This window comes from Centruroides sculpturatus, unplaced genomic scaffold, assembly GCF_000671375.1.
Source record: "Centruroides sculpturatus isolate CEXI.00-Female unplaced genomic scaffold, Cexi_2.0 scaffold310, whole genome shotgun sequence".
Lineage (NCBI taxonomy): Eukaryota > Metazoa > Arthropoda > Arachnida > Scorpiones > Buthidae > Centruroides > Centruroides sculpturatus.
This window is the reverse complement of record NW_019386000.1, coordinates 243,743-266,416: the sequence shown is the minus strand read 5'-3', so window position 1 is coordinate 266,416 and position 22,674 is coordinate 243,743. Positions and strand designations below refer to the sequence as shown.

The 22,674-nt window shown below is 30.9% G+C and overlaps 1 protein-coding gene across 1 annotated transcript in view; it reads right to left on the bottom strand.

The window, feature by feature from the left end:
• Positions 1–22,674, bottom strand: part of LOC111613027 (transcriptional coactivator YAP1-like) — a 128,803-nt gene that overhangs the window by 31,212 nt on the left and 74,917 nt on the right. The window contains exon 5 of the mRNA XM_023354327.1: positions 17,129–17,335. Coding sequence (XP_023210095.1) covers positions 17,129–17,335 — 207 coding nt within the window. The remainder of the gene's footprint in view (positions 1–17,128; positions 17,336–22,674) is intronic.

Genomic DNA, 22,674 nt, shown 5'->3' with positions numbered 1-22,674 from the left:
ATCAAAATTATTTTATTACTGGCTGTTACCCGCGACTTCGCATGTGCGGATTTTGCAAGCAAACACCATTTATATTCGGTATTTCAACAATCATAGTAATTGTTATATAACACCTACCGCTGAGAATCAAACAAACTATTTTCAATTTGATCAATTTTCTGGAATGTTTACAATCATTCTATAATCGAACCAATATGCAATAACAAATTCAAATTTAAAACGGTTCAAACATTTGGTTAAAAAATCAAAATTTATAAAGATATTTATAATAATGTCTGAAATGTTATCAATTTAATACAGCTAAGTACTCAATGAAGACTAAACGTAGTTGAAAACAAAAAATCACATCTAAAATAGTTCTTCAGGTTGAGCCTTAATCCTCTCTCTCTCTCTCTCTCTCCCCCTGCAGGGGAAATTTCGAAAAATTCCTTCTTAGTTTGCGTTTTCATGACGTACCCTGTGTACAAAATTTCACCTCTTAGGTTTAGTTATTTGCTCTGGGCGATGATGAATCAATCAGTCAATCACTCAGTCAGTCAGTCAGGACAAGTAATTTTATATATTTAGATTTATAATAAGTAATGAATTTAAAATAATAATTAACTAAATCTTCTATTGAAAGAGAAAAATATAATCTTCCTTGAAATTTTGTCACACAAAAATCAACTTTTATTTCTATCTTTTTGTATAATTAAATTTTATATAAAAATCCTCCAAAGTTAACTCTATAAAATATTTAGCTCAAGTTTTTTCTCTTAAGTTCAGTCATCACTTATGCTTTTTGACTCATTTTACTTATCACATTAATACATAACCTATTTCACAAATTTTTAAATATATTCCAAAACATATTTTTTCTATACCGCTATTAAAAAAATGTTCAAAAATGATAATCATTTTTAACACTAGTGCCTTATTTCTGCCATTAAATGAGGAAAAAATTACATTAAATTCTTAAATATTTTCTTTAATGGTTATATCACATTGATGAACAACATACAAACATCTTTGATCTATTACAAAAAATAAAACTTTTTTCCACAAACAAGACAATTTGATTCTTAAATCTTAATTGAAGCTTATTTAAATGTAACTGAAGTAATAAGGAAAGTGAGTAATAATTTAACTTCTAAATTTTATAATAAGAATTTTCATTTATCAAAGCAACATCATAAAAACTATATTTCTCTAAAGACAACAGATCAGAATATACACATTTAAATTCCCAAGTTTTTACAATATTATCAGTAGAATGAAAATCAGCTGAGAAAACAAACCAGTCTCTCTAAAATGTGTAATATATTACCTATAATTTATTTTTACCAGAAGCATCTTTATATCTGTGAGGACTGAGAGAGGGTATGACAACATCGTACCTCCTTGGATCTGCTATCAAGTCGGAGTTACCTGCCCACTAGTCAGAAATAGCTTAATTTTTCTTCAGTTTATCCTGAGGGGACAGGACTATTTTCTTTTGTCTGGTCGAGTGTAGGAGGGAGGAGTGATGTCGGTAAGGCTTCATACGAGTAAAGGAAGACACCAATTAACAAGAAAACAATGATTTATTGGTTACCTACATATACGATACAATGATCTATCATAAAGAAATTCTGAACAAATTTCCTGAGTCCCTAAAACACGATGGGGACGAGAGAGAGTTCACAGAAGTTTGTTTCATACCTCTTTATGAATTTGGATATCCAAAAGAATAAAGTAATCCACCGAGATGTAAATGATTAAATCAGGGCACAAAGTTATAGATTAATCCTCGGGTATGTGGCATGTCTACTGTCGACGAGCAACACCCTGGAAGGGGGAGGGAAGTGGTTTTTATCATTTCATGATGAGAAAACTGTCATGTGACTAATTAGTTGAGAGGTAAAGGTGTGCAGGGAGGTCAAAGATGTCCCCAGAACACATAAAATGACGAAATTGTATGGTAACTGTAAACTTTAAGTCTTGTAGTGTGGGAATAGGTATCAAGATGTGCGAATGTTCACCTTGACAAAAGGGGAGGTTAAAATCTCTTTTTCAGTTTTTTCAACACTAGCAATGTTGTTTCTTTGGGAATTTAACCATTCTTTAGTAAAAAGGGGCATTGATCAGGAAAAAAAATTGGTGTAAATTCTGGATTTCACATATCTATAAACAATTTACAATTTCTTCAAGTTTGTTTATTGTTTACAAGATTTAAAATGTAATTTTTGTATATATAAATATCAATTCAAAAACCCAATCTATAGTTAGAGCCAATTTCAGCAATTCTTTGGTTTTCCTGTAACTCTGATGATAGAATAACCCTATATGATTTAATAAAGGATTAATTGATTATACAAACATCTTTGATAAAACTATTACAATAATTTACTGCATGCATAATTGATGGGGGAGAGAATATGCAAACACAGGAAGAAAGAGCATCAGAAACATTCATTAATAATGTGGGTCATTTTCATACACATATACTTGTACTCAAAATTTGTGGTATTTTAAACTGTAGAACTTTTTATTTTGTTATATATGTTTTTTTTTTCAAATTTTAATTTAAATATAAATGTAGTCTTTGTTCTTTTTAACATTTTTTTTGGGTCCAAGTATGCCGTTCTCAAAGGAAATAATTGCAATTGCATTCATAATTCCTTAACTAAATATTACTCAGCTCCACCAATTATTTAGCTATTTCACACACAAAAATAATTTGCAACTGAATTAAAGCTAATATATTTTTCCATAAAATAACTTCACAAAATGGACATTGTGCAGGTAATTTGAATCAGATAAATACAATCAAAGTGTAATGCAAATAAAATGTTTTGAATAAATTATAAAAATTCCTTCATATTTTATTTAAAATAACTAATCTTATTTGCAATTTTTTTTAAAAACTGTTTAACCCTAGAATGTTTGAATTCACATTCAACTGTATAAATCCAAAAACTTATGATTGTAAATCCAAATCATTGAATATCTAAAATTAACACATAAAATTGTTCCTCTTAATAACGTACAAGTATTTTTTATGCCAACTACTATTGATAATTTACAATTTAACAGTAGTGTAGCGTAGGGGGTGAGGCAGGGGTGGCCCGCCCGGGCGGCACTTTTTACGGGGTGGCAAAATTTGACAATAAATAATAATAATAATATCTTGTAAGAATTTGAACCATTTTATTTCATATTTTCGTCTACGATTCGGACCGATTGAAATGAGCACAGAATAGAGGGAATAGTGTTACCATCTGACTCGTCGTCCAGGGATATTGTGCGCAACCTGCCAACCTTTTTTTTTTGTTTTTTTTTTTTGCTTGTAGGATTCATTCGTACTCATATACACCTCCAATATCCAATACGGCTAAGTCATCTAGATTACTTACATTACTCCTACCCAAGTCTCCCTAGTCACTAACTGTAACTGATTTAGAACCAGCATGCACTGCAAATTCTTCTTCATTGCAAAATGACATTGTGCATGCGTCAGGAACTTCTGTTCGAACAAACCTCACCTGCCGTCAGGGTCGGCGATTTTAAAAAGAAGGCAACACTAGCACGGAATTTTTCATTACTTATTCTGTGACAAAACTGAATTTTATTCTTTTAAATTGAGATACCTAAATAAGGGGCAGCGAAATTTTCCTCCGCCCCGGGCGGCTGACACCCACGCTACGCCACTGCAATTTAATAATCATTAAATGGGTTGTCATATTTCAGGATTTTAATTATAGTTTGATTATCATGGTTATTGGTACTGTTGTAAGCCAGTAATAAAATGTTATAGTTTGTAATATTTGTTACAATAACAGAAAAGTTATTTCAAAGAAATTCTATATTAACTTTCATTTGTCATATTTATCTTTATTAAAATATTTTGCTTACCTAATTTTTGCAACTATTTTAATAATGTATTATTGTTAGTCTTATTACAATATACTGATTTTGGAATGAAATATTTTTAGAATAGCTTACAAGTTATTAAAACCAAAAATGTAATAGAAATTATGAATGAGTACAAAACAATGAAATCTAATTTTTTAATACTAACTTGTACATGTTTTTATTCAGGTATAACAACTATTCAATCAAAATAATTTTATTTTAGTATTAAAAATTATAGAATATACTTGTTTTAAATCAGGGGTTTCCAACTTTTTTCACCTGATAACTGTATATAATATGTTTTCTTCACTGAACCCACATGTAAAAAATATATACATTTTAGTTTCAATGGACAGATAAGAAAATTTTGCTAACAACTAACTATTTAAAATTTAAAATAATTACACAAATAAATAACAATCACTATATCAATTTGTTATTTTTATTTTAGTTTTGTGTATATCAATCAGTTAATTAATGAGTAAATTACTGTATGTGTTTGTATGTATGTAATATTATATATATATATACAATTTGACTGCTGATCTCTGTTTGATCCCTGACATGTATTGACTCCTCTTTTAAGTTGAATGACCTTCAGGAGTCAATACTTACTTGCTGGAAATCCCTGTTTTAAATCTTAAAATTTATTTGAATAATTTAAAACAAACTATTTTCAAATTATTACAATAAATTAAATTAAAACATGCTATAAATTATCTTTTAATCAAAAATTTCATTAAGACGAATTTTGCAGATTTTACAATTTTATCAAACATTATTACATATTGAAATTATTCAATTTTAACATATTAAACAAAATATTCAGATGATAATGATTATACAGGGTTCCTCTTTTCACTCAACTCTTACATTCCCGGACTTCCACAACATATTTTCCCCATAAACTTTTGTTGCTATTTTAGTATTATAAACCGACAACTAACAGAGTTTTATGTTAGATGAAGAAAAAATTATTTCACATAAAATCTAACTACTAGAAAGATATATTTGATATTTGGTATTATAATAAAAATCTCTTAATTCTCTTCTCTTGGCTTTTAGACTTGAGAGTAAATTTTTATACAAAAACAAAATACACTTTTTACACATACTTATATGTGCTTATGCATATATGTCGTTTATTTTCTACGTTAATTAAATTTATTATAAAATTTTGAAGTAAATGAATGCAGGAAAATCTTTATTTTCTAAATCTATATGCATTGAAGATTTTGATAAATAACTTTATAATTATCAAACATACTTTCTTAAAAAAAAAGGCATTTTAACGGAAATTAATTACATTTTCTTTCTTAATATATCTATCAATTGTGAACCAAGTCTGTTCCAAAATGACATCATAATGGCAAATACATAGTGTCATTACATCTGTGGAATCTGTCAGAATGAGAAACAGACTAGATTTAGACAGCCTTATTTTACAGTTTCAAAATAAGAGCTTTATAATGCAATAACTTGAATGAAGCCTAATTTTAATTCTTTTACAAAAGTTATTTGCATTATAAAGCTGTGTTATTTTGAAACTGTGTAAAATAAGGCTGTTTAAATCTAGTATGTTTCTCATTCTGATAGATTCCACAGATGTAATGACTATGTATTTGTTTGTCATCATGATGTCATTTTGGAACAGACTTGCTCACAATTGATTGGAACAGGATTTTCACCTCGACAATGAATGGCAAGAATAGAATTTAACCAATAGGAAGTTGATTTAAGACATCCTGTAGAAGAATGGTAAAATTCAAATGCAAGGGTAGTCACAGTGATGAATTTTAATACTTCATGTACTGTTTTTGATTCAAAATGAAATTAAATCTTGGAGTATTTTGAAAAATTTCAGTCAAACATTATTCTTTCATAATAATAATAATAATTTTTTTTAATAACAATGCACTAACAATTTATGCAATGCAAAGCATTCTCACAACAGCAAAATTAGACAATGACATCACAAATTCTGTCATAATATATTATATTTTTTCCCATTATTGATGAATTTAGCTCGTTTTTATGATGAATTGTCATCATCAATAAGATTTATAGCCTTCATTTATATAACAGATTCAAACTAATTTATAATGTTTATGCAAATAAATATAGTAAATTACACACTATTTGATCTTGAAACTGTGTACAAGTCAAATAAATAAGTGTATATTTAAAATAAAGTAATTCATTCTTTTTAAAATGTGCATGCGAGTCACCAATTTTGGTTTGGTAATTTACATCGCTAACACAGGAAGAAACTTCAAACCAATTATCTTGACGCCACTACTTATGAATAAGCAAGATAACTGATTTGAATTTTTCTAATTATAAGGAAAACAGAAATTTCTTTACTGTAATGATATTGAACCTACTCTTTCACCCTACTGTGGTCTTGTTGGCCCATATCCAACCTCTTTACAAGCAGTCGTAAAAGTAATAAACAAGGGTAAACAAAGGGTTGTAAAAAAGGGGGAGATATGACATGAAAAACAGGGAGAGAGGTACAAGAGTGGAAGAAGGAGAGAGAGAGTAGAGGTGGAAGGACAGTAAAGTTAGTGGAGAGAGTAGAGGTGGAAGGACAGTAAAGTTAGTGGAGGGAGGAGAAGTGGTAGAGTTTGAAAGTGGGCAAGGAAAGATAAGGAAAATCTCATTAATTGCATAGGATCGAGTTCTATCATACACAATCAAGTGTGATTAAAGTTTGGTTTTTGCTAAGATATTTGATTGATTCAATTTGGTACAACGAACTGGCGGGAAGAAATCTGTGAATGAAGACTGGATTCTCTACATTTACTTTCCTACCAAAAAAAAAAAAAAATTCTGTAACTTCAGATATTACATAGAGTCATGTAACACTGTATAAATAACACCGTATTCCACACAATGCTCCATAATGCTGATATAGGCACTGTGAGATTCTAGCCGGGGGTACAGAGTAGTTTATTACCCTTGTATCACTTAATCGGCTTCTAGTTTGTAAAACTAGTCCTCCAGTTGTCCAAAAGAATGGCTTTTCCTAATTTTAGGAAATTCGAGTGCTGACTTACAGTTGAATGTTTAATTTAAAGTGGAATTTGGCAAATTCACCTTCTTCCTCGTCAGGTTCCCAAGACCAGTTAATCAAATTTAGATACGCGGATTAATACGCCTTTGGAGATAATATGGATGTGATTCAGATAACAAATAAGAGACATTTCTTTAACATATAATAAAAGATTTAATAAAATAAAAGTAAACAAAATTACACAAATGGAATTATTCAAAAATAAAATTAAACGAATGAGACAATGAATTAATTAAAATATATGCTTCGAGAGAGAGCGCTCACAAATTCATTTATAATCATACTACCTCAATTTACTTTATCTTGGTCGTCTTCTGTATTTTAGGATCCTACTTCATTCCATGGAGAGGTCTAGATTTGGCACAATATTAAAAGTTTTTTCTTTTCTCCTAAATTAACTCATTATTATACTCGATTGCATACGACTATGGATGTTGGCCTTATGGAGACAATATGTGGGAGACGTCTCTCCTCGATGTACTCCTAACTAAGGACGTTGGCCTTAGGGAGACAATATGGAAACTTCTTTCCAATCTGAGATTCCCTGATGTTCTCCCCGAATCATGCAAATCTTTGACTATATCTCATGATTTATGACCAATCAGCTTATTTGTCTTCTCTCACGTGAATGGATGAAAAGGGGAATTATTGAGGGGTCGACAATTCCCAGTGTGGTGAGATTTGTGATAAATAAGGGGAAAACAAAAGGATGTGTCTACTTCCGTTAAAGGAAGTGGCTCTTTTATCAGTTTTCCCACATTAGAAAAATGATATTTTCACACCAAAATGAAATATTTTACTTTATAATTTTAACGTTATATTTAAATTGTTAATTAGACCCAGGGGTAATTCAGATCTCACAGCACCCATCCACCCTCTTAGTGTTACATAATTTATGGAAGCCTTCCTAAGGTCAGATGTAGCCATTAATCATTTTGCCAATGATTGCACAAATCCAATGAGTCATCAACCATTGTACAACACTAGAAAGTTATTTTCACCTGTTATTTTTAATAGTTATTTTAAAATAACGATAACAAACTGTTACTATTATTTACAAGTAACTACTTTGTCCATCACTATTTGAAACCAAAAATATTTTGCATATGTGCTGCCAAGCATGTAATATATTGTTAAATCACCTTAAATATAGTAAATTTATTGGCTTCTCTTGTTCATATTTTTGAAAATATACAGAAATTAGTCAGTTTTTATTAGTTTTTTTTTTTTTTGGAGTATTCACATTATTATTGATGGGAGACACCAACATTACTAGCTTACAAAACAATGCCATATCCTTTGCCATAATCATGGAAATGCAATCATTTTGATTTGAGAAATTTTCCATTATAAAATGCTGACAATTGAAAAATATACTTCAAATAATTTAAAAATTACATTTAAATCAAACTTATTTTGTTTGTTTATGCTTGATATAAACACCATAAATAGGGACTACTACTTATACACTGGATAGTGAGAATACAATAAAGTGATGGTGTGTAAAATCTTGCACAAATGCAGAATGTTTTTGGTTTCAAGATAGCAGGTGGCAACTATAGTGTTTGAAAATTTCCAGAAAAATGAACAGATTCCTTGACTTTATACCAAATATAAGAGTTTCTCTGACATTTCTTTTTTTTTCTGGCAAGGGTGTTATAACTGATGATTAAATTTTATTTTTTTTACTTAAAATAAAATAATTTCTATTCTATGTTTATAGCATGAAATAATTGCTCAATACATTTTTTTAAAAGAATGAAAAATGAAATGATTAAATGTAACACTGATATCAAACAACTGCAATTTGTTATCTATGATCAAGATACAAACATTATTAAAACATTAACCTTTACTTCAGCCAACAAGTTTGTTAGCTGAAGTTAAAAGTTAGTGTTTTAATATTCTATATTTTCAGTTTAGAAATGTTAAGATAAACACAATTAAACAGAATATTTCATATATTACTGTATATCTTTAAGAGATATCAATCAGATAAAAAGAAGACTATTTAATACAAAAATATATCTAAATGTCCGTTAATATTTAATCAAAACAATTTTTCACTAATTATAATGTAAAGATTTTCATTGGAGAATAAAGTTTACCTGACGAAGTATCTCCTGTTGACGTACACGTAAACGCTCCCTTTCAACTTGTAATTTATGGAGACGCATTTTTTGTTGAAATTGCAAATTTGTTTGATTATTTGTAGTTCCAGATGTGGTTGTTATAGTTGGAGAAATGCCACCACCTGCAATATTACTCTGCACTGTAAGCTGAGATGTAATGGAGGGAGTTGAACTGGGCTGAACCTAAGTGTTAGAAAAATAGCAAAATATCATTTATAATATGAAAATTAAATAGATTTATTCTAAAAATGATCATTAGATATTACTGATCAAAATATTATTTAATATTAAAATAATTGAGAGATTTTACACAAACAGTGAATAAATGTTTTGCAATTTTTTTTGTAAAATATAAGTTTATATTAAAAAAATTGCTTCTTCAATAGAATAAATTCAATTATTTAATATATTCTAATGTAAATGTCAATTTTTTAAATAAAAAATTCTGATATGAAATGACTGTACAATTTATGTTGGCACTACTGATTTCAAAAATTTAGCATCTTTCTATCACTCATTTCAGTTCAAAAATATGAATTTTCTACATTATAGAATTTTCTACAGAATTAAAATCAGAACTTCTGATTGGTATTATTTTTGTATTCTTCTCCTAAAGCTATTTGGTTGATAATTCTGATTTAAAGTATGTAGCATTGTTCTGGTTGAAAATACTTTTTAGGATTTATAATAAAATTTAAGAAACAAAATTATTCTAAAATATTTGAAAGAATGTACAGAAACAAAAATTAAGCTATACATACAAGATGATTATAAAGTACCATTTTTGTGAAAATGCTAACAAAATCATTTATTTGCAAAATGCTGATCCAAGAAGAGAGAATCACTGTGGTTTGTACATGTACAGTACATATTTGAGTGAATTAATACACACAAAAATATCATCAAATCTTCCTAAATTCGATGGTATTTTTGTGTATTAATCCATTCAAATATTTTCCAGTTAAAGAGATCATGACACATTGCTTGATGGGTAATACAATGTGCATTCAAGTTATAACACCTCTGATTTTTTTTTCTCAGGACTGGAAACAGATGGAAACATGTGGTTTGTTTTAAAATAAGCATGCACTCATGAATGCATGATAGAGCTGGTTGCACTGTATGGCACACAGAACTCTAGCGGCAACAACAAGAGTGAGGACTGTTTTTGATACTTAAAATGGTGACGTTTTCATTACAAGAACAGCATGTAATCATTTGTTTTCTCCATTTGAGTGGTGTGACACTGATTGAAATTCATTGCCAGTTGAGTGAGACATGTGGTGATAGTATCATGGATGTATCTAATGTGCATTCATGGGTGCGACAGTTCAAAGAAGGCAGAATGCCATGTGACAACAAACCAAGACAATCTCAGCCTTGCACCAACTGGTCTGACGACATGATTGAGTGAGTAGAAAAAGTTGTTTTGGAGGAGGATCACTGAATGATGAACACATTGCCTCCAAAGTTGGCATTTTCGTGGGATCTGTGCACACAATCCTGCATGAAGACCTGAAAAGACCAGCACATCGGGCAAATGCAATGCTGCAGTTTCTTCATGACAACAACTTTGAAGTGATTTCTCATGCTCTCTACTCACCTGACTTGGCCCTTAGTGACTTTTGGCTGTTTCCAACGATGAACGACGCTCTCCATGGTCACACATTTACTAGTCGTGCCGCTATTGCATAAGCAATTTTTCAGTGGTCAAACCAGACTCCTAAAGAAGTGTTCGCAGTAGCCACGGAATCATGGCATCGACATTGTGAAAAATGTGTACAGATGCAGGGAGATTACATTAAGAAGTGATACAAGTTTCACAGTTTTCATGTGATTAGTTTGTGGAAAAAAAAAATCAGAGGTTATAATACCTCTTATTTTTTTTAATGCACCACATATAGTCTTGGATACAATATGCACATTTTGTGAGTTTTTAATGGAGGATCTTCTACACTGTCAGTTGTGGCATACTAGGTTCCCAGACTTAGCCTCTTATTTTGATGATGTAGCATTCTCTGCAATTATGCCCAACATGTGGGACTCCTGAAACATTGTACATTGTGTACACTACCCATTTGCTTGAATTTGTTAACCAATAATCTGATTTTGGCCCTGGTGAGACAGGCTTCCTGAATTTCTGGATGAAGTTTGCCATTACTTCCACATGCACATATTAATCCACTCAAACATGCACAAATTACAGTGATTCTTTCTTCTTGGGTCAGCATATTTCACAACATACATATTTTGTTAGCTTATTCACAAAAAATGGATTGAGACTATAATCACCTGTATATATGGAAAATGATATAATTACTGATAGCTGTTTTTCATTATTCTGAGTCATGCTGTGTGCTTTACTAAGCCTATTGCACATTTAACAGACAGTCCAGCATGGTGGTAAAACATTCTAACAATATTCATCAGTAAACAATAAAGAAAAATATGACATGCAACCTTTGCAAGATTATTATAAGAAACAAATGACCAAGACAATATAAACAAAGCATGTACACAACTACCCAAACTGCATGAATCAAAACCAAAACCTCAAATATAAGATAATAAGTTTTAAAAAGCCCATCAGGTGACAAAGGCAATTGAACTTGAATGGAACAGACAAACATTGATGCACAACAAATGCAGCAGTAAAAACATTATTCTTGTATATTTTCCTTTCCTAATACAAAAATAATATATAGCCTATGTTCATCTGAAAGGAATAAGCTTTTCATTAGTGAAAAAGTTTTAAAAATCAGCTCAGTAAATTCTGAGATTACCTCTAGCACACAAACAAATAAACACTCTCGCTTTATATATTAGTATCGATATCAGTTTAGATGCAGTATCCCTACATCTCAAAAAGATATTGTTCACAAAATTCTTTAACAGCAAGATATTAGCCAAGTTTTCTAATCTCTAAATTTCAAGATAAGAAAAATATATCTGATTGATAGAGACTTTCTATATTTAGGAATTGATACTTTTAATTTGCTTCTTTTCACAACTTATCAATTCATTAAATGTTGACATTTTTTATTTTCATAAACAGTTGTAATTAAGCTGGAAAACCTGTTAACAGTGTTTTCACAGGTAAACAAGTTTTTCTTAGAACTGAAATAAATGAATGCTTCTAATACACAAATTAGAAATTAAGTATAAATATATCCCAATACTTTTGTTGTATTGGGTTATTGCAAATAAAAAGGCCGATTTTTAAAATTTAAACTTTCCAGCCTTATAGTTCAACTTTTTTCCATGTGAACAATGCTGTATGTTTGCAATTGGAAGAGCACACACATAATATGTGAATTTAAAAATGTAATTTCATTTATATTATCAGTTCCTCATGTTTAAGAGTACTTTTTCTGACGGCATGGAGAAAAGGAAATTGAATAAGTTTTTTTATCGAGTATAAGCAGGGACATAATGCAGCCAAAGCAATCCAAAATACCAATAAAACTTTTGATGAAGGTTCTATGAGTGAGCAGGCCACCAGGCATTGGTTCAAAAAATTTCATTCCAGGAATACAAATCTCAAAAATCAGAATTGAAGATCATCATTGAATCAGAACATCACCTCTGAGAAATCATGGAAAGGTTGAAAATACTGGACATTATTCAACTATTTCTTGACATCTAAACATGTTAGGGAAAGTCAAGAAGCTCGACAAATGGGTACCACACAAACTCAGTGAGAAATAAAGAGCATCATTTGAAAGTCTGCAGTTCTTTAACCCTTTGGTGAACGCACTTTTCAGAAGCTCATGAGAGGGCACATCGCAGCAATTATATCACATATGTAATATTACTTGATTTAAGTCAATAATTAATTATTGTTTTGAAAATATCAATCAGATATACCAGAAAATTAATTTTATGACATTTTAATGAACAAATTGGTTATAAAATATTTAGATAATAAAAAAAAGTTACTCTATATCCATGTGATGTTCACCTTCACACATGGCACATATAATCACTATATTACTATGCTTTTTGCAAACATTTCTACTCATTCCTGACAAATTGATTTTTTCCTATTGTTTTTGTGTATGCCTCAAATAAAAGAAATTCTAATTGTTTGCTGCTACTTTGCACCTCTTGCCATGGCTCTTGGTTTTCTTTATATTTTTCCAAAAATATAAACTAATATATTTTTTAAAATTTATAGAAACTTATGACAGTGTTAATTTAATATATTTATTCAATAAACTTGCAAATATTGACATACTTTATTAAAAAAATTAAACACATAAATATAAAAGTATACTGATATTTTAGTTACATGGCAGGGCACATAGCGGCAGTTACAATGCAAATGAAGTACGACTTGATTCAAAGTCCAGTAACAACTAAACGGTTAGTATAACTGACCCAATTTCATAAACATGTTGTATCATGTAATATGAAGAGAGAATACTATGACATACTTCTGCAATAATTAAGTACAACATCAAACAAAAGATTTTTTATTTTTATTTTGCGGCAATTTGCTGTGGGCGCATTTACCGAAGGGTTAACTATTTGTCACACAATTGAAAGTATTCAAATAAAATTTTTCTCCATCCACCTTATTCTCCAGACTTTTTGCCAACAGACTATCACTTTTTTTAATACATTTGGACAGTTTTTTGGCAAGGAAAGTCTTCAAGGGAAAGGATGCAATAAAAATTACCTTTAATAACTTTTTGGCTTCTCATTCCTATGATTTCTATCAAATTGGTGTTAATACATTTCTGTTGCATTGGAAAAAGTATATTAATGTTGGTGGAGACAATTTTGATTGAATATGTAAGTTTTAAATTAAATTAATAAATGTTCAAAGTCAGAAGGAAAAATTGGCCATTTCATTTGCAACAACCTAATAAATAAATCTATTAATTTTCATATTGTTATGATTTCATAATTACAAGTTTTTAAGTTGACTTAAAATTCAAACTGTACTTGAAAAATATTTGAAATGAACATAATACTAATAGATATTTTGGATCCAGGAAAAAGCTCCTAATAAGTAAATAAAAATCTAAATTTTTATTCATTAGAGAAATGTATATCTGTTACTGTGAATGACCGAAATCTGGCAAATGTCAACATTCTCCGATGAATGTCAACATTCACACAGTCATTTCGTGTATGTCCGAAATATTTGCTAAATATCATTATTTCTCACTTACACCGGCAAATGTCGACATTCAGAATGTGCTGATGGTGAATGTTGAATAAAAATATTTTTATTACGTTAAAACAAAAATGCAACTTTTTAATATGTGAAAATAGGAGAAAGCTTAAGTAATGTAAAGTACATGTAAATAAACTGTTGAACCTAAAACAAACAGTACATTCTTAATCATTAAAGAAAATAATACAATAATAAACTTGCACATAAATTATGTGATTAACGTTATACAATCTTATTTATTGCAACAACTTAAACTGTTATGGCATTTTGAATTGCACAAGAGTCCCTTGCTTTTACAACTGCATTTATTCGTGGAACACTTTTTTTTGCAATGACAGCGTGTATAGCATTGCCCTCCACTTTTCGAATTAGCTGCATCTGCTTCTCTCAGCGATATTTGTTGAGAAGAAATCTTACCTATGGAAAATTTTCTTTACAAATTACGAACTGATTACGGGTATAAAGCTGCTTGAGGGTATCATTTTTGTTTGCTAATTTATAAAAGTCGGAGTCTTCTATTCTAACAACAACTGCCAACACATTTCAGGCATCTGTACGGCCACGGTCAACATCAGGGACTTGTATTCATACAGTATCACCAATTTGAGCAGAAGGAAACGGTGAAGAATTTGGCGACAGACTGTCGCCTCTCCATCGACATTGGCTTCTCGGGTGTCGTTTCAACCTCCACCAAAGCTTATCTGTGCTTGTCGACATACACCGACGATTGTTCGAATGTATAATAATATAACAAAATATTTGGTCTTTCACCGACGTATTTTATATGTGTCGACATTCACCGGATAATATCGACATTCTCTAATTTCGGTCTTTCACAGTAACATATCTAATTAATATAACTTTTTATATCATTTAATATAAATATAATTTTTTTAACAACCACTTTTTTAAACACTTAATCATATGAAAGTTTTTATGAGAGATTAAAGTATAATTATAAACAATTCATAATCCAATTTTAATTGATTAAAGCCAAATAATCTTTGCCAAAATTATCAGGCTACTATTAGTAAGAGATGACAGCTTAATCACCTACCTCTAACCAAATTAATTATTAAAGTATAAAACTGTAATAAATTTATAAACTGCTGTTTATAGAAGTTGTAACATCAAGAAAGACACAGGATAATGAAATGAAATTTATTAAACAGATTACATATGATACATGTTAATGACTATAAATACTGTATAGAATTTTAGGTATATATTCAATACAGAGTATTGTCTTCTGTAAGTTCTGAATGGCAATAACAGTTATTTATATGGCATTAACCTTTTAATGAGTACTCCCATATATATGTAGGTCACTTACTAAGTCATGGCAAAATTTTTGCACAAACAAATGTATTGTTATACAAACATTTCAAAATACACATATGAAAAGACACAATGTACTCTACCAATAATGTCTGTTAGATGTATTGTAGACAAGAGAGGAAATGCAAAAAACAGAACTGGAACTAGTCATTTCATTTATTGCAAATACCTTATAATGTTGAGACTAGTCTGCACACACATTAACAACCTTCAAAGTAATTGCCAAAGCAATCAATCATTTGCTGCCAACGATGAAGAAAGCAATGAATACCATCTGCTCTTCCATTGTCCAATCTGGTAATCTCATGTTGCACTGCATTGGCTATATCTTCTCATGTATGGAATTGATTCTCATCCAACAGAGCTTTCTCAGTCAAATTGTAATCACAGGATGAAAGATCTGGGGAATAGGGGGATGTTATAGGTACTTCCCATCTCCAGCACTATAAACAGTTGTTAACACACTGTGCAGTATGGGCTGTAGCATTATTGTGAAGAATAATAGCATTGTGCAACAATTCAGGATATTTATCCCTGATTGTGTGACATAGGTTCTGAAGATAAGTGACATAGTAGGCTGCATTGATAGTTTGCCCATGTGAAACAAAATGACGTAAAAGAATTCCTTAAATGTCACAGGCCAAAATGACCATTAACTTCACTGGAGATGGACTTTGACAAACTTTGTGTTTTCATGATGATTCTGGGTGTCACCATTCTGTGGATTGACCTTTGAGCTCAGATTCATAGGCCCTAGCCCAGGTTTTGTCAATGATAATGATCCTGTTCAACATGGCATCTCCTTCATGTTCCTATCGTTGCAGGTTCACACAACATGTTTCATAATGTGTCCACTTTGGAGTTCTGTCAGTGTGTATGGCACACATTTGGCAGAAATTTTGCACATGTGCAATCATTTTGTAAAATTTTATGCACAGTTGCCTGGTCAATACCTGTTTGTGTTGCCAACTCCTGCAGAGATCATCATTAGTCATCCTCTAAGCCAGTGTTCCGCAAGCTTTTTCTATTCGCGGCACACCCATGACATGTCTCAACACAGCACACCAAAATATTATTCCCCTCAAAAGTGTATGATATGATACTATTAATAGAATTATGTAATTTATTATTATTATTAAAATGAAATAATTGCTCAATACATTTTTTTAAAAGAATGAAAAATGAAATGATTAAATGTAACACTGATATCAAACAACTGCAATTTGTTATCTATGATCAAGATACAAACATTATTAAAACATTAACCTTTACTTCAGCCAACAAGTTTGTTAGCTGAAGTTAAAAGTTAGTGTTTTAATATTCTATATTTTCAGTTTAGAAATGTTAAGATAAACACAATTAAACAGAATATTTCATATATTACTGTATATCTTTAAGAGATATCAATCAGATAAAAAGAAGACTATTTAATACAAAAATATATCTAAATGTCCGTTAATATTTAATCAAAACGATTTTTCACTAATTATAATGTAAAGATTTTCATTGGAGAATAAAGTTTACCTGACGAAGTATCTCCTGTTGACGTACACGTAAACGCTCCCTTTCAACTTGTAATTTATGGAGACGCATTTTTTGTTGAAATTGCAAATTTGTTTGATTATTTGTAGTTCCAGATGTGGTTGTTATAGTTGGAGAAATGCCACCACCTGCAATATTACTCTGCACTGTAAGCTGAGATGTAATGGAGGGAGTTGAACTGGGCTGAACCTAAGTGTTAGAAAAATAGCAAAATATCATTTATAATATGAAAATTAAATAATGTGAAATTTTTCACACAATGTAACTACATTCATTCAAATACAACATTAATATGAACTATGTGCTAAATTTAATGACAAACCAAAACATGAAAGTTGATTTATTATTGTCAAGCATCAGCATATTAAAACAGCTGGTCACAATTTTACCCATTCCAAGTGAGCCTGACTCACAATGGGGTTGGCCAATATAAATGAGAGATTGAGAATAATGGCCCAATTTATATTACTCATGACAAAGTATAAAGATTTAGATCAAATTTGATTCTAGATAGCCACAAAGTAAGTTGACACCTTACCAAATGCATAATAAATACACTGATGTAGAAAATATTTTACTCGCTTATTGTAATAATTAAATCATATTATAATGTGAGATCCATTTGTAAATAATTAATATTTTGTAAATTGTAAATTCCATTTGTAAATTGTTAATATTTANAGCGTAGTTTATATGGATTATTTCCAAAAAAAATATATGTATTTTGGAAATGTTGAGTCGGATTAGTCTAGAATCGATTAATTTTATGGAAGAAAACCTTTCAAACAGCCGTAGTCAGTAAACTTCACACGTGTCGGGCTGTGATTGGCTGTGATTCCTACAAAATTGATTCTTAAAGAACGGAATGTATCTACCATCTTATAGGGAGATCGACTGTATGTAAAAGTTCACGTTACACCTTACACCTTGTGAAGGCACACCAGTTGCGGAACACTGCTCTAAGCTATGGGCGATAACAGCAAGAGCAATCGATATGACCAGTCCTAAAACATCCAGTACAAGGCATGTTTGAGTTGCTGCTCTTCCATATTCAAAAGCTGCTACCCACCTTACAATAGTTCTGTATGGAAGAGTATGCTCACTGACAACTTCTATGAGTTGTGTATGACATTCCCTTGCATTCTACCTGTGAAGCATTGCAATTATTATGTACACACATTGTTCCACTTGACTCACATCCATACTGAACGACGGTTGAAAACCAACTGACTTTGTGCTTTGCTTCCGTTGACATTTTGGAACATCCACACCATCTAGCAGTGTCATTGTGCAACAATATGTCTCAATGTCATAGTTGTACATTGGAAAATATGGATTGCAGCATGGAATTCCACAGAAGAAAAATGTTGCCACGACTTAGTAAGTGACCCATCCATGTACTGTACAGTAAGAACCCTGCTTAATGTGGGGGATGCATTCCTAGATGACAAAGCGCTAAACGAAACAGTGTTAAACAAGATCATTTTAACATAGAGTAAATAAGGAAAGGGGAACATGCAACCAAAAATAAACAAACTTTACTTTAATTTTAAGTTGTTTTTATATTAATTTGCATAATAATATATGTTAAATAACATATAAACATATGCACACAGAAATGTAAAGTTCATTTTTTGTGATGTAGGTCCTGGCTTTTCTGAAATTCTTGTTTTTTGCGATAAAATTGTGTAGTTTCATTTGTCGCTTAAGCAAATGTTGGTAGCAAAAGATCACATCCAAAACACCTCGTTTTGCTTTTGCACCCCTTTCAAAATCTAGATCATTTGCTACAATTTGATCAACAATTTCAGTTATTTTTTTGTAGAAAAAGGCTGGCAGAATTACTATGTAATAAAAAGTAAAATACATCTTGATTCTAAAGAAAGGTTGTCTCTGCAATGGAAATAGTTGTTCCTGGTGATTGGACATGGCAAGCAAAATTGGACTCGTATCCAGATGTATTTTAATTTTTATTAAATTTCAGTTATTATTACCAAACTTTTACTAAGGAAATCTGTAGAGAAATTTTTTGGATTCTTCATTTTCAGAATCTCTGTTTTCCAGTTCTACACGCATTCCTTGTTCTCCCAGTTCTTGAAGATCATCGTTGGTAAGGCTCTCACCAAAAACCTGCAATAACAACACTATGGATGCCATAGGCAATATTGACTTCGCTTGGCAAGAATTAACTGAGAAATGCATGAACGAAATGTGGAAGACGTTATGGCTGAAGGTATCCAAGAATTCTCAGCGAGAAGAGTCTATCGCTGTATCATTAGGTTGACTAAATTGTCAGCCTAATCGATACAGCAGGATTAGAAGATGTAGATTAGCAGGATATTGAGTAGTTACTATATTTTTTTATTTGTTTTTTGAAACCGTGTCCTGTTTTATAATTCTGGCATAGTAAACACTAGTATTGTGTTGTATTCCAAAGACACATGGCAAGTCTTCCATTTAATATCTTTATTTGTTGAGTCGATACGGCACATTGTTTTGTACTTGTTTCAGGCTTTGCCCCTCTTCAGTCAACTATAATACAATATATATTTTTTATCTATTACAGTAGAGAACTTACATAAAAAACAATGAGTACACAAATGATATATAGACGTACTGTACCTTTGGTTACACTTTGTATAATTTAAAATCTTGTAAAATTTGCTTTAATCCTTTTATGGTTAAACCAGTATACATTATAATTTAAAAACTTCCATAAACCTTCCCTTTCTTTGACACAATACAACGATTAAAAATTTTTAGTTGTTTCCACCCCCTTTATACTCCCCTTCCTTTTCTGGCGTTTGCACAGGTATCTTTGTAATCCTCGTATTGTGTCAAAAAAAGGGAAGGTTTATGGAAGTTTTTAAATTATAATGTATACTTGTTTAACCATAAAAAGATTAAAACAGATTTTACAAGATTTTAAATTATACAAAATGTAATCAAAGGTAAAGTATGTCTATATATCGTTTGTGTACTCATTGTTTTTTATGTAAGTTCTCTACTGTAATAGATAAAAAAAAATATATTGTATTATAGTTGACTGAAGAGGGGCAAAGCCTGAAACAAGCACAAAACAATGTGCCGTATCGACTCAACAAATAAAGATATTAAATGGAAAACTTGTCATGTGTCTTTGGAATACAACACAATACTAGTGTTTACTATGCCAGTACTATATTTTTTTCAAAATTGCACAAAACAAGCATAGATTTAAAGGAAGTACAGCACTACAATACATTGCCACTTTTTGCTGATTGGTTCATGTTCGTAAATAATCATATTATATATGAATCATCAATGGAATGATGCAATAATTTAAATCAGCAAACAGCGTAAATTTTGAGCTTTTTTTTTAAGGCTCCAAGCAGACTGCGTTATACCAAATCAGCCTTAAGCAGGGTCTTACTGTATATATATATATACATATATACAGTAAGACCCCGCTTAACCAGTCAGTTGCCCGCTTAACCATATATATATATATATATATATACATATACACACACACACAATATATATGATGGCTCTACAAATTAAGAATATATGTACATTCTTAAAGTTTGTCTCCTCCTAAATATTTGAAGTTTTCAACACAGTCAAATCAGAAGAAAAAAATTATTAAAAATATGAATTGTACGACAAGATATTAATTTTTTTGTAAGTTTTACATTGTTTAAAATTCTCTCACTCTGGGAGGAGAGGGAGCCACTGGTAAATCCACTCATAAAAGGGTTAAGTGGAAGAAACTATGAATGACATACCATACTTCCTTTATTCATAACCAAATGTCATTCTCAGTAGATTTAGATGTGGCATGACAAGGAAGTTACTGAACAATCATGCTTCAGACATGTTCAATATATTATAAACCTGATTATTCCACAGATCAGTTAAGGAAGAAATATAAACATGCCTTGTATTCAGAAGATACAACATTTTGAACAAGATTCCAGTAATGAATTTCAGGGAGGAGCATGAGTGATTCAACAGCACCCCATATCATATATAATGCTATGATTAGAAATGCATGTTTCCAACAGCCAGTTTTCGCAGCATTTCAAAATAATTCTGTCCATCATGATGCAGCAGACTAAACTGTGATTTGTCTAAAAACACTATATAGTACCAATCATTGTCCCAGTGTACCACTTACACCATCTTGGCACCACTGCAGTCTCTGATGTCGATAGCATAAGGTAAAAGAAAATTACAACAGATTGCAAGCAAAGAGCTCCTCTACAACAAATGCTGCCAAAACAAAACTTGAAAACATTTTCTGATGTATCACACTCTTCAATCACTGTGTTAACGTTCAGACATGGCTGTGTGGTCTACACTCACTATCTGATACAAAGTGCCAATCGTGTTGTTCATCTGTGTAACATTTTATTCCAGATTCCTTACATCAACATTTACAATCTTCTTCTAACTACTGATATCATATTTTCAGCAAAACAAATGGCAAGGATAAGATATCTTTCTAAAGTCTCATAACATTTGAAGTCCAACAGAAATACAAGCTGCACAGACTGCATATCTATGCCAGAATAGTTGAGTAAATGTGACTCACACAGGAATTTTGCACATGAATTGTGTTGTAATCATATTCATTTCCTACCATGACAGCAGTGTATGTAAGAATAGAATTACAGAAATACAATTGAAATAACCGGTAACTGTAAGACCGAGACTCCACTAGCATAAAAACCCTCCCCGTAAATACTTTAATCACGTGATCTATTTGCGTTTGTGCTTGAATTGCGGTGGAGGTCTGGCTCCACTAGCAAAGTTTTTACTTTGACGGTACTATCGAAGTTACAGTTGTATACGTCATATATTAATATAAAGACAATGATTATATTCTACAAGTTTTTTCTGTACTATAATTACAAATGTAGTAAAAATAATATCTTTACTTTCATATATTAACTTTTATTATTGTATTATTAAGATAATATAAGCTTAGCTTTTTTATTATATACTTCTCCAAATTGAAAGACTTTCTTACGGCCGACCATATTGTGGGTTTTAGGCATCCATTATCATAATCAGGATACCTCTTGTCGTAGATACATGAATACTTTCGGATGTTTTCAATAAATCTTTCCAGATCTATTCTAGGTCTTTTCCAAGTAGCCACGAGAGAACATACACAAAAGCTCGTTTTCTGCCATTTTGCACCATATCACAATGACCTAGATTCCACTGACTTCTGATTGGTGGATGGTACAGTTTAATAGACGTATTCGCGTTGAAAGTTAAACAATGCTCAACTCGCTTTACACTGGTTTTATGACCTGCTTCGGCATAAAATATCATGGTCACACGATTAAAAGTTTTTACAGTGAGGATTTTTACGCTCATTATTACGCTAGTGGAGTCTTAACCTAACTCTTGTATATCTGTCTGCAAATCCTATATTTTTATCAATTGATATAAACAAATGATTTCACAAGATGTTAAGAATTAAGACATTAAGAATTCACAACTTAATTGCTAGCAACCAGAAGAGTCATTATTTT